Source organism: Oncorhynchus keta, chromosome 7 (assembly GCF_023373465.1).
Source record: "Oncorhynchus keta strain PuntledgeMale-10-30-2019 chromosome 7, Oket_V2, whole genome shotgun sequence".
Taxonomy (NCBI): Eukaryota; Metazoa; Chordata; class Actinopteri; order Salmoniformes; family Salmonidae; genus Oncorhynchus; species Oncorhynchus keta.
The window spans coordinates 12,913,681-12,932,787 of record NC_068427.1 but is presented as its reverse complement, the minus strand read 5'-3'; the positions used below and the strand labels follow the sequence as shown (position 1 = coordinate 12,932,787).

At 44.0% G+C, this 19,107-nt stretch overlaps 1 protein-coding gene across 2 annotated transcripts; it reads right to left on the bottom strand.

Annotated features, from left to right (window-relative positions):
• Window positions 1-12,367: 12,367 nt before the first annotated feature.
• Window positions 12,368-19,067, bottom strand: LOC127931061 (xin actin-binding repeat-containing protein 2-like). Of its 2 annotated transcripts, XM_052521993.1 has the most exons (4): window positions 18,207-19,067; window positions 13,817-17,948; window positions 12,768-12,898; window positions 12,368-12,515 (listed from the first exon to the last, which is right to left on the bottom strand). In XM_052521993.1, the coding sequence occupies exons 1-3, from the start codon at window positions 19,065-19,067 to the stop codon at window positions 12,807-12,809; spliced, it is 5,085 nt and encodes a 1,694-aa protein (XP_052377953.1). In that variant the 3' UTR covers window positions 12,368-12,515; window positions 12,768-12,806. The 2 variants fall into 2 exon arrangements, with proteins under 2 accessions (XP_052377953.1, XP_052377952.1); XM_052521992.1 differs by having other exon boundaries at window positions 13,817-19,067.
• Window positions 19,068-19,107: the final 40 nt, after the last annotated feature.

Genomic DNA, 19,107 nt, shown 5'->3' with positions numbered 1-19,107 from the left:
GATCAGATGATGGAGAGGATGGATCGTTGGGAGAGGAATGGTCTCCCTACTACCCCACCGACCCTCCCACCAGCAACTCTACCATCTCCCCCATCTGGATCCGGTTCCAGCGCTCTGCTCATTACGCCTTCGAGGAAGTACCACGGGGTGCCAGGGATTCCTGCTTCAATTAGACCTCTACCTGGCCACCGTTCGGCCGGCTCCCTCGGAGGAGGAGAGAGTGGGGGTCCTCATCACATGCCTTACCGGTGGAGCCCTGGAGTGGGCTAATGCGGTCTGGAACGGGCCCGACTCAGCGAGGTACAACTACCCGGAGTTCACCCGCCGTTTCAGGGCCGTGTTCGATCACCCTCCAGAAGGTCGAGCGGCGGGTGAGAGATTGTTCCATCTTAGACCCGGGACGAGGAGCGCGCAGGACTTCGCGCTGGAGTTCTGGACCTTGGCCGCTGGAGCAGGGTGGAACGACAGGGCCCTGATAGACCATTACAGGTGTAGCCTGAGAGAGGACGTCCGTAGGGAGCTGGCCTGTCGGGATACTACAATTAGCCTGGATGGACTGATAGACCTGTCGATCCGGTTGGACCATCTGCTAGCTGCTCGTGGACGTTCTGAAAGGGTCCTGTCAGTTCTACCTCCTGACCCTCCTGCCCCTATCCCGATGGAGCTAGGAGGGACCGCGTCAAGGGAGATCGGAGGAGGAAGCTCCTCCTGTACCAGTTGTGGCCGGAGAGGGCACACGTCTGGTCGGTGCTGGAGGAATTCATCTGGGAATCGAGAGGGCAGGCAGAACACTCATCGGTCACCCCAGGTGAGTAAGCACCACACTCTCCCAGAGTTTCCTGTTGGTCACATGTTCCTATTAATTTGTTTCCTTAATTATTCTCCTTCTCTCCAGCATAAGGCACTGGTAGATTCAGGCGCAGCTGGAAACTTTATAGATCGCGGACTCGCTCAGAGGTTGAGGATTCCGTTAGTAAAGTAGACCCCCCTTTTACCGTGCACTCTTTAGATAGTCGACCATTAGGGTAAGGGCTGGTGAAGAAAGCCACAATTTCATTGGAGATGATTACGCAGGGGAATCACTAGGAGCGAATTAGTTTGTTCCTTATCAATTCACCTGCGTTTCCAGTTGTACTTGGGATTCCCTGGCTAGCTATTCATAATCCTATGATTTCGTGGAAACAGGGAACTCTACAGGGGTGGTCTGATGAGTGTTCAGGCAGGTGTGTAGGGGTTTCCATCGGTGCGACAACGATTTTTTGGCTATCATTTTCAGTAAAAAGAAGGCGACCCAATTACCACCCCATAGGCAGGGGGATTGCGTGATAAACCTCCAGGGTAACGCTGCACTCCCCAGGAGTCATGTGTATCCTTTGTCCCAGGAGGAGAAGGTGGCTATGGAAACTTATATCACCGAGGCTCTGGGACAGGGGTACATTCGGCCCTCCATGTCACCTGTCTCTTCGAGTTTCTTTTTTTGTGAAGAAAAAAGATGGTGGTTTACGTCCGTGTATTGATTATAGAGGTCTAAATTCCATCACAGTGGGTTTTAGTTACCCACTACCTCTCATTGCTACGGCAGTGGAATCATTTCACGGAGCACAGTTCTTCACTAAACTGGATCTCAGGAGTGCTTATAATCTGGTGCGTATTCGGGAGGGATATGAGTGGAAAACTGAATTTAGCTCTACTTCTGGCCATTATGAGTACCTCGTCATGCCATACGGTTTAAAGAATGCTCCAGCTATATTTCAATCCTTCGTGGATGAGATTCTCAGAGACCTGCACGGACAGGGTGTAGTGGTGTATATTGACGATATTTTGATCTACTCCGCTACACGCACTGCGCATGTATCTCTTGTGCGCAAGGTTCTTAGACGACTGCTGGAGCATGACCTGTATGTGAAGGCGGAGAAATGTGAGTTTTCCAAACAATCAGTTTCCTTCCTGGGTTATCGCATTTCCAGCTCTGGGTTGGTAATGGAGGGTGACCGCGTAAAGGCTGTGCGTAATTGGCCGACTCCGACCACGGTAAAGGAGGTGCAGCGGTTCTTGGGGTTTGCCAATTACTACCGGAGGTTTATCTGGGGTTTTGGTCAGGTAGCTGCCCCTATTACCGCACTGCTGAAGGGGGAGCCGGTGCGTTTGCAGTGGTCAGCAGAGGCGAACAGAGCTTTTCATAAGTTGAAGGCGATGTTTACTGAGGTGCCGGTGTTGGCGCATCCGGACCCTTCTTTGATGTTTATAGTAGAGGTGGACGCATCCGAGGCTGGGTTTGGAGCGGTGCTCTCACAGCGTTCGGGTGCGCCACCGAAGCTCCGCCCCTGTGCCTTTTTTTCGAAGAAACTCGGGCCAGCGGAGCGGAATTATGATGTGGGGGATAGGGAGTTGTTGGCTATGGTTAAGGCCCTGAAGGTGTGGAGACACTGGCTTGAGGGGGCTAAGCACCCTTTCCTTATCTGGACTGACCACCGTAACCTGGAGTATATCCGATCAGCTAGGAGACTGAATCCTCGTCAGGCAAGGTGGGCCATGTTTTTCACTAGATTTCGTTTCACTATCTCGTATAGACCAATTTATCTCCCGTGTTTGGAGGGCATTTATGGAACGTCTGGGGGTCTCGGTCAGCCTGACCTCAGGGTATCACCCGGAGAGTAATGGGCAGGTGGAGAGAGTTAACCAGGAGGTGGGTAGGTTTCTGCGGTCGTATTGCCAGGACCGGCCAGGGGAGTGGGCGAGTTATATTCCCTGGGCAGAAATAGCCCAGAACTCACTAAGCCACTCCTCTACCAACATGTCACCATTTGAGTGCGTGTTGGGGTACCAGCCAGTCCTGGCACCGTGGCATCAGAGCCAGACTGAGGCTCCTGCGGTGGAGGAGTGGGTACAGCGCTCTAAGGAGACCTGGAGGGCTGTCCAAGAGTCATTACGCCAAGCGAGTATAAGGCAGAAGAAGAGAGCTGACCGTCACCGCAGTGAGGCCCCCGTGTTTGCACCTGGGGACAGGGTCTGGCTCTCGACCCGAAACCTGCCCCTCCGCTTGCCCTGCCGGAAGCTGGGTCCACAGTGTATAGGGCCATTTTAAAGTCCTGAGGAGAATAAACAAGGTTTGTTATCGATTATTACTTCCTTCGTATTATCGTATTAACCCCTCGTTTCATGTGTCTCTTCTCAGGCCGGTGGTAGCTGGTCCCATGCAGGAAGGTTCCTCCGCCCCCTCTGGACATCGAGGGGTCCCCGGCGTACAAGATACGAGCTATTCTGGACTCGAGACGCCGGGTGAGGGGCTTGCAGTACCTCGTTGACTGGTAGGGGTACGGTCCGGAGGAGAGTTGCTGGGTTCCGGTGAGGGATATTCTAGATCCATCTATGTTGAGTGAATTCCATCGCCTCTGTCCGGATCGCCCAGCGCCTTGGCCCCCGGGTCGTCCCCGAGGCCAGCATTGGCGCGCTGCGGGAGCTGCGCGTCAGGGGGGGGGGGGGTACTGTCACGAATATTACCGAAGGTGACTCCCCTTCTTGTTCGGGTGGCGCTCGGCAGTCGTCGTCGCCGGTCTACTAGCTATTGCCGATCCGTTGTTCTGTGTTCCTTTAGTTCTGTCTAATTGGTAGCACCTGTTTCTTTTTTGGTTGTTAGGGTAGGGTTATATATAGTCTGTTCAGCCCGCTTCTGTTTTGTGCGGCCTTGTTCGTCTGTTTTGTTGTTTGAGTGTATTTTTGTTTGCATTTGGGTTTCACGCTGTCCGTTTATATTTCTGTTCATTTGTGTTTCCAATTTTGTTCATGTTATGTTTCCGGGACATTAAAGCATGTTTTTTTCCCCACATCTTTTGCTCTCTGCGCCTGACTCCACACCTCATCACTCATTTATCGTAACAACGTGGTGATGTAGCAGAAATATCAGAATGCCGTGAACCAAGAGGTTGTGAGTTCAAATCCCAGGTGAGGACACATTGAATAAGAATTACTGTATAAATAAACATACACAATGTAGTCATTCCAGTCAAAAGTTTGGACACACCTACTCATTCTAGGGTTTTTCTTTATATTGACTATTTTCTACATTGTAGAATGATAGTGAAGACATCAAAATGATGAAATAACACATATGGAATCATAGTAGTAACCAAAAAAAAAGTGTTTAAAAAATCCAATGTATTTTATATTTGAGCCACCCTTTGCCTTGATGACAGCTTTGCACACTCTTGGCACTTTCAACCAGCTTCATGAGGTAGTCACCTAGAATGCATTTCAATTAACATGTGTGCCTTATTGTGACAAGGTAGGGGTGGTATACAAAACATTGCCCGATAAGTCCATATTATGGCAAGAACAGCTCAAATGAGCAAAAAGGAATGACAGTCCATCATTAGTTTAAGACATGAAGGTCAGTCTTCAATTGCGGTCACAACAACCATCAAGTGCTATGCGGAAACTGGCTCTCTTGAGGACTGTTACCTCTGCTGCAAAGGACAAGTTCATTAAAGTTACCAGCTTCAGAAAATGCAGTATTTTCTTACTTCAGAGTTCAAATAACAGACACATCTCAACATCAACTGTTCAGAGGAGACTGCATGATTTTTCTTTTTTTTATTTCACCTTTATTTAACCCGGTAGGCTAGTTGAGAACAAGTTCTCATTTACAACTGCGACCTGGCCAAGATAAAGCAAAGCATTGCGACACAAAAAACAACACAGAGTTGTTACACATGAAATAAACAAACATGCAGTCAATAATACAATAGAAAAAAAGTCTATATACAGTGTGTGCAAATGAGGTAGGATAAGGGAGGTATGGCAATAAATAGGCCACAGTTGGGAAATAATTATAATATAGCAATTAAACACTGGAGTGAAAGCTGTGCAGAAGATGAGTGTGCAAGTAGAGATACTAGGGTGCAAAGGAGCAAAATAAATAAAATAAATAACAGTATGGGGATGAGGTAGTTGGATGGGCTATGTACAGGTGCAGTGATCTGTGAGCTGCTCTGACAGCTGGTCCTTAAAGATAGTGAGAGAGATATGAGTCTCCAGCTTCAGTGATTTTTGCAGTTCGTTCCAGTCATTGGCAGCAGAGAACTGGAAGGAAAGGCGGCGGAAGAGCAATTGGATTTGGGGGTGACCAGTGAAATATATCTGCTGGAGCGCGTGCTACGAGTGGGTGCTGCTATGGTGACCAGTGAGCTGAGACAAGGCAGGTATTTACCTAGCAAAGACTTATAGATGACCTGGAGCCAGTGGGTTTGGCGACGAATATGAAGCGAGGGCCAGCCAACAAGAGTACACAGGTCGCAGTGGTGGGTAGTATATGGGGATTTGGTGACAAAACGGATGGCACTGTGATAGACTTCATCGAATTTGCTGAGTAGAGTGTTGGAGGCTATTTTGTAAATGACATCGCCAAAGTTAAGGATCGGTAGGATGGACAGTTTTATGAGGGTATGTTTGGCAGCATGAGTGAAGGATGCTTTGTTGCGAAATAGGAAGCCGATTCTAGATTTAATTTTGGATTGGAGATGCTTAATGTGAGTCTGGAAGGAGAGTTTACAGTCTAACCAGACACCTAGGTATTTGTAGTTGTTCACATATTCACAAGTCAGAACCGTCCAGCATGCATTTAGTTTTACTTGCATTTAAGAGCAGTTGGAGGCCACGGAAGGAGAGATGTATGGCATTGAAGCTCGTCTGGAGGTTAGTTAACACAGTGTCCAAAGAAGGGCTATAAGTAAACAGAATTGTGTCGTCTGAGTAGAGGTGGATCATAGAATCACCAGCAGCAAGAGCGACATCATTGATGTATACAGAGAAAATAGTCGGCCCGAGGATTGGACCCTGTGGGTCAAGAGTGTCCCCCCCCTTTGAAGAGGGGGATGACCGCAGCAGCTTTCCAGTCTTTGGGGATCTCAGACCATATGAAAGATATGTTGAACAGGCTAGTAATGGGGTTTGCAAGAGAGGGTCCAGATTGTCTAGCCCGGCTGATTTGTAGTGGTCCTAATTTTGCAGCTCTTTCAGAACATCAGCTATCTGGATTTGGATGAAGGAGAAATGGTGAGGCTTGGGCAAGTTGTTGTGGGGGGTGCAGGGCTGTTGACCGCAGTAGGGGTAGCTAGGTGGAAAGCATGGCCAGCCGAAGAAAAATGCTTATTGAAATTCTCAATTATCGTGGGTTTATCGGTGGTGACAGTGTTTCCTAGCCTCAGTTCAGTGGGCAGCTGGGAGGAGGTGCTCATATTCTCCATGGTCTTTATAGTGTCCCACAATGTTTTGGAGTTTGTGCAACAGGATGCACATTTCTGTTTGAAAAAGCTAGCCTTTGCTTTCCTAACTGGCTGTGTATATTGGTTCCTAACTTCCCTGAAAAGTTGCATATCGCGGGGGCTGTTCGATGCTAATGCAGTACGCCACAGGATGTTTTTGTGCTGGTCAAGGGTAGTCAGGTCTGGAGTGAAACAAGGGCTATATCTGTTCCTGGTTCTACATTTTTTTAACGCGGCATGCTTATTTAAGATGGTGAGGAAAGTACTTTTTCCTCTACTGACAGAATGAGGTCAATATCCTTCCAGGATACTCAGGCCAGGTCGATTAGAAAGGCCTGCGCGCTGAAGTGTTTTAGGGAGCGTTTGACAGTGATGAGGGGTGGTCGTTTGACCGCAGACCAATTACAGATGCAGGCAATGAGGCAGTGATCGCTGAGATCCTGGTGGAAGACAGCAGAGGTGTATTTGGAGGGCAGGTTGGTTAGGATGAGGCCTTCACAGTCGAATTGCTGCAAAGAAACCACTACTAAAAGACTCCAATAAGAAGAAGAGACTTGCTTGGGACAAGAAACATGAGCAATGGCCAATGTCCTTTGGTCTGATTTTTGGTTCAAACCGGCATGACTTTGTGAGACGCAGAGTAAGTGAACGGATGATCTCAGCATGTGTGGTTCCCACCGTGAAGCATGGAGGAGGTGGTGTGATGGTATGGGGGTGCTTTGCTAGTGACACTGTCTGAGGTTTATTCAAGGCACACTTAACCAGCATGGCTACCACAGCATTTTGCAGTGATACGCCATTCCATCTGGTTTGTGCTTATTGGGACTATCATTTGGTTTTCAACAGGACAATGACTCAAAACACACCTCCACGCTGTGTAAGGGCTATTTGACTTAGAAGGAGAGTGATGGTGCTGCATCAGATGACCTGGCATCCACAATCATCTGAACTCAATTCAATTGAGATTGAAAAGTGATTGAAAAGCAGCCAACAAGTGCTCAGCTTATGTGGGAATTCCTTCAAGACTGTCGGAAAAGCTTTCATGAAACTGGTTGAGAAAATTCCAAGAGGGCTACTTTGAAGAATCTAAAATCTAAAATATATTTTTTTAACACTTTTTTGGTCAAAAAAATATTCCACATTTCATAGTGTTGATGTCTGCACTATTATTCTACATTCTAGAAAATAGTAAAAATTTAAGAAAAACCCTTGAAGGAGTAGGAGTGTTCGACTGTGAGTTACTCCACCTCAAGAATTGCATTTGGTGAAAGGCTCGGCACACACATACTCTGGTTGACTGGCTCTTGTTCAGGCAAATGAGAAATAAGTGCACTCAGGATATCCGGAAGGCCAAAGTTAGTTACTTTAAGGAGCTGTTCTCTCTGTGGGTTTAACACTACGAAGTTCTGGAAAACGTTTAAATACCTGGAGAATAAACCCTCCTTCTCACAGCTGCCCATGTCCCTTAAAGTTGATGTGGTTGTAACTGACAAGAAGCACATGACTGAGCTCCTTAATAACCACTTCATTAAGTCAGGATTCCTCTTTGACTCAGCCATGCCTCCTTGCACTTCCAACATTTCCTCATCTCCCACCCCTTCTAATGCAACTTTCCCCGACGCTTCTCCCTCTTTTCCCCCTGCCCTGCTACAAAGTTTCTTCTCGCAGGCGGTCACAAAGTTTATTCTCGCAGTCCGAGGTGCTATCAGATCTCCTGAAACTTGACCCCAAAAAACATCTGGGTCAGATGGTTTAGACCCTTTCTTCTTTAAGATAGCTGCCCCTATCATCGCCAAGCCTATCTCTTACCTTTTAAAAAAAAACTTGTTTCTCCTTTCTGGGGAGGTTCCCATGGCTTGGAAGGCAGCGACAGTCTGTCCTTTATTTAAAGGGGGAGATCAAGCTGATCCTAACTGTTATAGGCCTATTTCTAGTTTTGCCCTGTTTATCAAAAATGTTGGAAAAACAGATTGCAAACTTGGTATGCAATCTGGTTTCTGCGCAGGTTATGGATGTGTCACTGCAACCTTAAAAAGGTCCTCAATGATGTCACCATTGCCTTTGATTCTAAGCAATTTGTTGCTGCTATTTTTATTGACTTTTGACAAAAGCCAAAGCTTTTGATACAGTAGACCATTCCATTCTTGTGGGCCGGCTAAGGAGTATTGGTGTCTCATAAGGTTCTTTGGCCTGGTTTGCTTACTACCTCTCTCAACGAGCACAGTGTATGAAGTCAGAACATCTGCTGTGTCCGCCACTGCCCGTCACCAACGGAGTACCCCAAAGCTCAATCCTAGCCCCCATGCTCTTCTCAATTTATATCAACAACATAGCTCAGACAGTAGGAAGCTCTCTCATCCACTTATATGCAGATGATACAGTCTTATACTCAGCTTGCCCCTCCCCAGATGTTGTGTCAAAAGCTCTACAACAAAGATTTCTTAGTGTCCAACAAGCTTTCTCTACCCTTAACCTTGTTCTGAACACCTCCTTAACAAAGGTAATGTGGTTTGGTAAGAAGAATGCCCCTCTCCCCACAGGTCTGATTACTACATCTGAGGGTTTAGTCACCTCATACAAGTACTTGGGTGTATGGCTAGAAGGTACACTGTCCTTCTCTCAGCACATATCAAAGCTGCAGGCTAAAGTTAAATCTAGACGTGGATTGCTCTATCATAATCGCTCCTCTTTCACCCCAGCTGCCAAACTTTATCCTGATTCAGATGACCATCCTACCCATGCTAGATTACGGAGATATAATTTATAGATCGGCAGGTAAGGGTGCTCTCAACCGACTAGATGTTCTTTACCATTTGGCCATCAGATTTGCCACCAATGCTCCTTATGGGACACATCATTGCACTCTATACTCCTCTGTAAACTGGTCGTCTCTGTATACCCGTCGCATCACACACTCAAACAGGACAGTTTTATCTCAATCTCTTCATTCAAAGACTCGATCATGGACACTTTTACTGACAGTTGTGGCTGCTTTGCGTCATGGATTGTTGTCTCTACCTTCTTGCCCTTTATGCTGTTGTCTGTGCCCAATAATGTTTGTACCATGTTTTGTGCTGCTACCATGTTGTGTTGCTGCCATGTTGTGTTGCTACTATGTTGTTGCCATGTTGTGTTGCTACTGTGCTGTGTTGTCATGTGCTGCGGCCTTTCTATTATCTTGTCTTAGTTCTCTCTTTATGTTGTGTTGTCTCTCTTGTCGTGATGCGTATTTGTTTTTTTTAAATATCAGTCCCCCGTCCCCACACCAGGTCTTTTGCCCTTTGGTAGGCTGTCATTGTAAATACAAATTTGTTTTTAACTGACTTGCCTAGTTAAATAAAGGTTAAATAAAAAACTGCCAAAATGGATAATGACTTAACCCCCATGTCTTTAAAGCCTGTGTTGTCTCGAGTGGATTGAGACATATATTTAACATAGTCTAAGTAATTATTTGATGATAGTAGGCTAGTAATCAATCAATTAATCAATCAATGTGACTTATAAGCATTATAGGGAATGTAAAAGCTTCAAAACAGTATGGACCATGTTGTTAACTTACATGATGATCTCTTGTTAAAGCACCCTTTCCTTCAGCAAACATTTAACCTGTCAACAGCTGACTTATGTGAGATCCTCTGTAGCAGATAACATGTTATTTGGGCTGTCTCGGAGTAAACTGTAGTATTTATCAGTTAAGTGTTTATAGGCAGGTTATTCAGCAGTTACATTTTGATTACACATAGACTACATGACCAAAAATAGGACACCTGCTCGTCGAACATCTCATTCCAAAATCATGGCCATTAATATGGAGTTGGTCCCCCTCTTGTTGCTATAATGGCCTCCATTCTTCTGGGAAGGCTTTCCACAAGATGTTAGAACATTGCTGCAGGGACTTGATTCCATTCAGCCACAAGAGCATTAGTGAGGTCAGGCACTGATGTTGGGTGGTTAGGCCTGACTCGCAGTCGGCGTTGCAATTCATCTCAAAGGCGATCGATTCAGTTAAGGTCAGTCAAGTTCTTCCACACCGATCTCAACAAATTATTTCTGTATGGACCTCGCTTTGTGCACGGGGGCATTGTCATGCTGAAACAGGAAAGGGCCTTCCCCAAACTGTTACCACAAAATTGGAAGCACAGAATCGTTGATAATGTCATTGTATGCTGTAGAGTTAAGATTTTCCTTCACTGGAACTAAGGGACCGTGCTTTGTGCTAGCCCGAACCATAAAAAACAGCCCCAGACCATTATTCCAACTCCACCAAACTGTACAGTTGCCACTAAGCATTCTGGCAGGTAGCGTTCTCCTGGCAACCAAGAGAACGCATTTCCACTGCTCCAGAGTCCAATGGTGGCGAGCTTTGCACCACTCTAGCCGACGCTTGGCATTGTGCATGGTGATCTTAGGCTTGTGTGCAGCTGATTGGCCATGGAAACAATTATTGTGCAGAGGTTGCTTCCAGAGGCAGTTTGGAACTCAGTAGTGAGTGTTGCAACCGAGGACAGACTACGCGCTTCAGCACTCTGCAATCCTGTTCTGTGAGCTTGTGTGACCTACCACTTCATGGCAGAGCTGTTGTTGTTGTCCTAGACATTTCAACTTCACAATAACAGCACTTACATTTGACAGGGGCAGCTCTAGCATGTCAGAAATTTGACGAACTGACTTGTTGGAAAGGTGGCATCCTATAATGGTGCCACGTTGAAAGTCACTGAGCTCTTCAGTAAGGCCATTCTATTGCCAATGTTTGGAGATTGCATGACTGTGTGTTCAATTTTATACACAGCTGAAATAGCCGAATCCACTAATTTGAAGGGGTGTTCACATACTTTTGTATATATAGTGTAAATCTTAGCTTCACGAAATATGTATGTGTGGAGAAATCTTCACTTCTGCAAAACCTGTTTTTCATACAGTATGTTTCTATACAGATTTAGTATGAATGTTGTGTAAAATGTATGTAAAATAAGTCAATTGAGACTATCCGATTCAATGATTTTATTGCCCTTGGATCAGCAATACATTTGAAATAATTGTTGTTGAGTAACCAGCCTGACAGGATGAAAGAATCAGGAATTATCTTGTACAAAGCAAGGTAGTCTAATCTAAAGAATCTAATGTGCAGGGCAAAATATTTGCTCTTTAAAATAGGATACAAATGTCCAAAACAAACAAGATTAACACAAATTAATAGGATATATACTGTATATATATATATTAAAAACAAAGTATTTCCAAGATAATTTTTACTAGGCTGCACACCAGGTGCTAGAAAAAGGTCAATGTAAAAATGTTGATACTGTGTTCGAAACCTTCAATGGTCTCTCCATGGACTTAAACTAATTGATAAATATAAATTTAACAAATTAAACTACATTACCCTAAAGATATTAGTCAAATATTTCTGAGACACATTGAACACATCAACATATTTTCGAGATCAAGTAAACATGAGTAATCTGAGTCAATTCCATGTGAAATCTGGAGCTAATAACGTCTTCAATGATCAATCTTGAATGACCAATGAGGGAGGCTGTGCCATTTCTAAGCATAACATTCCATGTTTCCATCTGTCATTCTACTCCTCTTTCACTCTGACCCTCAGTACTTTCCGATCCATCTGCTTCCACTCTCACACACCATAAATATATACACAATTTCTACCATTCATTCCCTTCGTATCAACTGCACTTGTCCTTTTGTACTTCAGTCTCAGACTTTTCCCAATTCCAACTGTCTTTTTGCCCTCATAGGTTGCCTTACCCTCGACTGCTTGAAGTTTCTTCCGTTTCCTGTGGCATACATGATGTCGGTGGGAATGCTCTCTTTCAAAGAGAGCTCCTGGAAGTAGCTTTTCTGTGTTGTTGTTTGGGTGACCTTGGGGAATTGTCCTGTGGAGGCCATTGTGGCTTAGTCAGCTTTATGTCATCCTCTACTTTAAAGGCTTTCTGTGGGGAGTGGGCTTGTGGAGGCCACACAACAGATATCTTATTACAATTGAGTTTATTCTCGTTAATTGATTTCATAAATTCTTTTTCAAGGGTGTCCTTTTCTGTTGAGCCTATGCTGCTCTGTGAATACCTCCAATCAAATTGCTCTGATGAGGTAACGAGACTGCCATTTTCATTGACATTCTTTTCATTGTGAGGTGTCTGACCAAATCGATTATCGTAGTTCCCTTTGGACTTGAATAGTTGTTTGTAGTGCGGTAAACAGTACAGATGTCCATGGAGAGAGACATAGTTGCCAAGGCTGGAGGAGACAGAAGTAATTATTTTTCAAAACAGTGAAGTGTGAAGAAGGGCTACAATTAATTCCAACATTCCACAAACATGTAAAACTTTTCACTGCTTAATTTGCAAACATAACACAATAAAATTGGTGTCTTATGTGCAGCAACAAACTGTTGGGACCACAACCTTTCAAGCACAGCTTACCAGCTCACAGCAAAAATCCACTCACAGTACTTTGAACTCCACTTGGGTTGGTTGATATGTACTTTACCTTAATTTATTTCTGCAGTACTCGCAGCAGAAACAAGATTTATGGAATTTTTTTCTGTCCGCTATTAGAGACTCCATCGGATAGACCCTCCTCCGACACACAGTGCAAAGCTCCGACTTGAGAACTCGAGTCTGCCAGAGAAAAGTGAACACCATTATAGCCTTTTTTTAATCACAACATACAACGACTCAGTTATTAAGAAATGTTTTCAAGGCGTAATTACATGACCATGCGTAGTATAGTAAATCATCAAACAGGCACAATCACATTATAGGCACAATCAAAAAATACATTATTTACTGATAACAAACAGTGTGCTGCCATCCTGTTAGAAGGTAACATATTATTTTATTACATTGGTTAAGATGGATCTTCATTGTGTTCCATGGTGTTTATCGCCCCCTAGTGGAGCTTACAGGTATCTTAGAAAGACTAAGGAAACAGGAAGTAGAGGATTCGTTCTGCAAGCATAAAAGCAGCTAAAAACAACGCTATGGTGCAGGTCTTTCAGTGCAGTTCTTTGAGTGCAGTTAATTTCTTGTCATGCTTCAGCCTGGGAAGAAAAATGTTCTCACGAGTCTGCCCATGAACTGCATTCCCATGCCAAACTAAACAGATAGCTAACAATATGTTAATTCAAGAAAAGTCCCGTCTTGGGAGTTTCATTGAAGACTTAGTTGTTAGCTATCTGTCTAGTTTTGCATTGGAACGCAATTCAAGGGCAGAACAAACAGTGTTGACCCAATCTTGTACTTTGTGTTGGTTTTGAAGGTCAACAATAAGAAGGGTTGTATTTAAATTGGATCGTTACAATATATTGTATATGTGTGAGATGCTATTCCGACATGTCATCATGACATGCTTAAGTCTTGTTCTTTTGCCATGTTTTATTCATTGACGCATTTGTTATTTTTTCATTCACAGTAATCTCTCTCCATGCAGGCACATGTAAATATGTTTGGTCTCATTGAATATCAGAGGGTGCATTGTTACAAGCCATTATTAACAGCTAGTTTAAGTTCTGTCATGCAGGCAGCACAACTCTTTACCAGTAACACTATTCTTCGTTTGATGTGATGTTCTCTCCTCTGAGACACTGTAGCCGAGACTCTTGAAAAAACTCTCACTCTCCGTCCATGTTTCGTGGAAATTCCTCAGCAACTCTTCAGTGGAAGCCTCATCTGGGGTTTCAGATGGCGTCACCTGAGAAACATTTTTTTTTACCACGTCAGCATATGAGAAGGGGGGATGGTCGGTTGTTACGCTCTTTGAGTGCTGGGAAACACTCATTGTGCTGCTCAGTGATCCAATCGTCTTGTTGCCTAATTCATCTAAGTTCACAAAATGCTCTGTGACTAACTTGGTTTCAGAGTCTGTTGGGTCTGCTGACATTTGTTGCACTTCTTTCTGGGAAGGCAGGGGCAAAATCTGCCCAGAGCCCCTCTGTGTCTCCTGGGTGTTCTCCTTTTTTGAACTCTCTGTTGTGTTTTCACTCAGGTTTGAATCCAGCTCATCCGGTTGATTTTTCTCGTCTTTGAAAGATGGACTTTGCTCACTCATTTCAAAAACATTTTTAATAGCCTTGATGTCCAAAGTAAGCATTTCCTCCTCTTGAGTTTCTGTATCTTCTATGTCAGACTTTGTGTATTCTGTCTCACTCCCACGTCTTTCTCTCATTGTGATAGGCTTTCTGACATAAACTTTCTCTTCTGGTGTTTCAAATTTGTTGACTAATCCAGACAAGTCCACCTTTGGAAGGTTCTCCTTCTCTTGGTTTTCTGGTTCGAGCATCTCCATGTCTGGGCCCAAGCGCTCTGGTATGTCAATGGGATCCCTTCGCACATAGGTCTTATTTACTTTAGCTTTATAAGTCTCTTCAAAAAACTCTCTCTTGTCTCTCACTGATGTAGTCACTATTGACGACTCTGACATTTCTGAAGCTTCCATCAATTCTTTTTCGGTTGACTCTGTAGATCCCACTACTTCAGTGCTGTTCTCTGCGATCTTCTCAGATGTGCTTTGTGTTTCATCCCTACTGTCTTGGTTTTCTGGTTCAAGCATCTCCATGTCTGGGCCCAAGCGCTCTGGTATGTCAATGGGATCCCTTCGCACATAGGTCTTATTTACCTTAGCTTTATGAGTCTCTTCAAAAAACTCTCTCTTGTCTCTCACTGATGTAGTCACTATTGACGACTCTGACATTTCTGAAGCTTCCATCAATTCTTTTTCGGTTGACTCTGTAGATCCCACTACTTCAGTGCTGTTCTCTGCGATCTTCTCAGATGTGCTTTGTGTTTCATCCCTACTGTCTTGGTTTTCTGGTTCAAGCATCTCCATGTCTGGGCCCAAGCGCTCTGGTATGTCAATGGGATCCCTTCGCACATAGGTCTTATTTACCTTAGCTTTATGAGTCTCTTCAAAAAACTCTCTCTTGTCTCTCACTGATGTAGTCACTATTGACGACTCTGACATTTCTGAAGCTTCCATCAATTCTTTTTCGGTTGACTCTGTAGATCCCACTACTTCAGTGCTGTTCTCTGCGATCTTCTCAGATGTGCTTTGTGTTTCATCCCTACTGTCTTGGTTTATTGTTTTGGGCTCCTCCATGTCTGGGCCCAAGCGCTTTGGTATGTCAATGGGATCCTTTCGCACATAAGTCTTATTTACTTTAGCTTTATGAGTCTCTTCAAAAAACTCTCTCTTGTCTCTCACTGATGTCACTGCTGGTGAGTCTGACATTTCTGAAGTTTCCATAGCCTCTATGGCAGCTGACACCCACTGGTCATCCCACATAAATCCCACTTCTTCAGAGATTTTCTCTGTGATTTTCTCAGTTGTGTTTTGTACGTCTTCCTTCCTCTCTTGGTTTTCTGTTTCAGGCTCTATAATGGTTGGACCTAAGTGCTCTAGGACATTAATAGGGTATTTTCGTACATAGGTCTTATTTATTTCAGCTTTTTGTGCCTCTTCAAAAAACTCTCTCTTGTCTCTCACTGATGTAGTCACTATTGACGACTCTGACATTTCTGAAGGTTCCATCAATTCTTTTTTGATTGACTCTGTAGATCCCACTACTTCAGTGCTGTTCTCTGCGATCTTCTCAGATGTGCTTTGTGTTTCATCCCTACTGTCTTGGTTTTCTGGTTCGAGTATCTCCATGTCTGGGCCCAAGCGCTCTGGTATGTCAATGGGATCCTTTCGCACATAAGTTTTATTTTCTGCCGCTTTTTGTGCAAAAAACTCCCTCTTGTCTCTCACTGATGTAGTCACCATTGATGAGTCTGACATTTCTGAAGCGTCCATGTCTTCCTTATCCATTTGAGGGAATGACCGTCCACCTGTGACCTTCACAGCAGCCATTTGAGCCTCTTCATATAATTCGTTGGGACGTTTTTTGGCAGTGACAATTGTCTTCGCTAGCATTTCAGAAGTTTCCTCAGTTTGTTCCTCAATTTTGATCTGCCGATAGAATGATGCGGGGTATTCCACAATGTCAGATTTATTTTCTGTGACCTGCATAGGAATTGGAACCGGAGGTGGCGTCACTCCACAAGAAAGCTGGGCTGTAGTATATTTTATCCACGCCAAGTTCTCTGCTCTAGAAAAGGTGGGAGAGGGTGTGGCCCTATTGATGTGTGATGTAGGAGGTTCCAATTTGCGAGGGGGAGGCGTTGGGGGAGTGGCTGGTCTGAGCATTGGGATAGGTGATGGGGTTATTCTCCGAGGTGAGGCCGTTCTCTGGGTAGATTCAATGGTAATAAAGGTGGGTGAGGGTGAGCGCGTCCGTAGTAAGGGTGAGGGTGCGCTACGATCAATAGATTTTACACTCCACTCTTGCTTTTTGCTTTCACGTGATGTCTTTTTACTTTCCACTTTTGAAGAGCCAATACTTATCTTATGTATTTTTTGAGTTTCCCCACCAACAATGATCTTTTCAGAAGTAGGTTTACTCTCATGCTTCTCCAGAGTAGTGTGGGTTCCCTCTAAACAATCCTCAGTGCTCCCTGTTGAGGGCTTCGCAGGATCCTTTTGTGATGACTGGCTTGTCATTTTTCCACTTTCCACTTTCACTGGAATATTTCTGTATATCTCCTTTGGTTTGTCTTGAATCTGCTGGTTTGAGGTCACCTCTTTCTTCTTTTGCGATGCCTTGACCTGTTTTTCGACTTTCACTGTTCCTTGCTCCTGGATGCGTTGGTGAACTTTGCTTTCATCTTTGCTTTCAGTGATAATCACTTCCTTATGTACCTGAATGTGCTCCTCTTGATGGGCTTTGTGCGTCTGCACTACAGTGATCTCCTGACTTTGAGTGGAACTTTCAGAAACAGATTTAGTTGATTCTGCAGAGGCAGCCGCATCTTTGGCTTTTGACCTCTTCTTCTTCTTCTTCTTCTTTCTTGCGGGAGTTGGAGTTGCTGGTTGGTTGTCATTAACAGCAAGCACTTTCTGACTGTCCTCCTTGACCTTGACTTTGTCCTCAGTCTCATGATGCGTTTGCTCACTAGAAACCTTTCCCTTAGTGACATCCTTCACCTGTGAAATTATTTCCTTCTTAGCTTCATCTGGCTGTTTCATGTCTTTTACTTCTACTTTCTTTTCTTGCCCTTTGGCCTTCTTTTTGCCTGTTTTGACATTAGTTTCTGAGGTTACCTTTTTAATTGACTGACTAGGAACCTTCTCAGGTGCTTGTGATACATAAATATCATATTTATTTTTGTCTTCCAAGGGTGATCTGACTACTTTGACAATTGTTTCTTGGGTTACCTTTTCTGTTTTGGTAGGCTGGTCAGAAACCTTTTCGGGTCCTTGGGATGCAGAATTATCCTTGTTCTTCTTGTCCTCAGATTTATGGGAATTTTTAGTTTTTAGATTTCTGACATCTTTTTTGGCATCTGGTTTTGTATCTTCAACCTTTTTAGCATCACTGGTCGAGATCTGGACTTGAGAGGTGGTTTTGAGGTTTTTGACATCTTTCCTGATATCTTTATTCAGAGTTTCAACCTTTTTATCGTCACTGGTCGAGATCTGGACTTCAGAGGTGGTTTTGAGGTTTTTGACATCTTTTCTGACATCTTCATTCACATTTTCAACCTTTTTATCGTCACTTGTTGAGATCTGGACTTGAGGGGTAGTTTTGAGGTTTTTGACATCTTTCCTGACATCTTTATTCAGAGTTTCAACCTTTTTATCGTCACTTGTCGAGATCTGGACTTGAGAGGTGGTTTTGAGGTTTTTGACATCTTTTTTCACATTTTCAACCTTTTTATCGTCACTGGTGGAGATCTGGACTTGAGAGGTGGTTTTTAGGTTTTTGACATCTTTTCTGACATCTTCATTCACATTTTCAACCTTTTTATCGTCACTGGTCGAGATCTGGACTTGAGAGGTAGTTTTGAGGTTTTTGACATCTTTTCTGACATCTTCATTCACATTTTCAACCTTTTTATCGTCACTGGTCGAGATCTGGACTTGAGAGGTGGTTTTGAGGTTTTTGACATCTTTCCTGATATATTTTTTTGTATTTTCAACCTTTTTATCGTCACTGGTCGAGATCTGGACTTGAGAGGTGGTTTTGAGGTTTTTGACATCTTCATTCATATTTTCAACCTTTTTAGCATTACTGGTCGAGATCTGGACTTGAGAGCTACTTACAGCAAAGTGTGACTGCTCTGTGTATGCTGACGATACCTGTTGTTTAGCTGCAGTAACTGTCTGTTGCTTTGTGGAGGAAATCGATGTCTGGTGCTGAATGGGGGAGACTTTGGATGTTTCATTAGAGACAATATGGTGTTTAGTTGCAGAAATAACAGCAGATTCAGGGAGATTTTGCCCATTCCCAGCAGAGATCAAATTCATGCTTGAAGGAGTTTCTGAGATTTGGGCGTGCTTGGAAAAATCAGATGACAGTGTGCCTGACTTGACATTGGTCACAGTCTTTTCAGCATTCTCTTGAGTGAAACCAAACATCATGCTCTTCTTTGATTGCTCTATTCTGGTCTCCTCAGAGGAGAGCATTTCAAGGGCAGCAGTTACTGGCTCATGCATGAAAATGGGACTCAGTGTAGCAGGCGATGGACTACCCACTTTCTGTTTTCTGTACTTTTTCTCTGCCTTTATTAATGGAGTTTTGAATTGAGTGGATTTCAGGAAGGGAGGGGGAGAGGGTGGATGTGTAAATCTTATAGGAGCAACATAAACTTTCTTTAATGGTCGTGGTGATTCTGGTGGTTTTGGGATTTCAGATGAAACTTTTGTTGATGAAAATGATGTTGATTCAATTTGAGTTTTGCTGATTTCCATCACAGATTTGTTGGCTATGGTTGAATATTTCTCTGCGTGT

Coding starts and splice junctions, on each gene's coding strand:
- LOC127931061 (XM_052521992.1), bottom strand. CDS start 19,067: ATGGAAATCAGCAAAACTCAAATTGAATCAACATCATTTTCATCAACA. Junction 12,899..13,816: donor AACGAAGAATAGTGTTACTG/GTAAAGAGTTGT, acceptor TTTCTCTGGCAG/ACTCGAGTTCTCAAGTCGGA.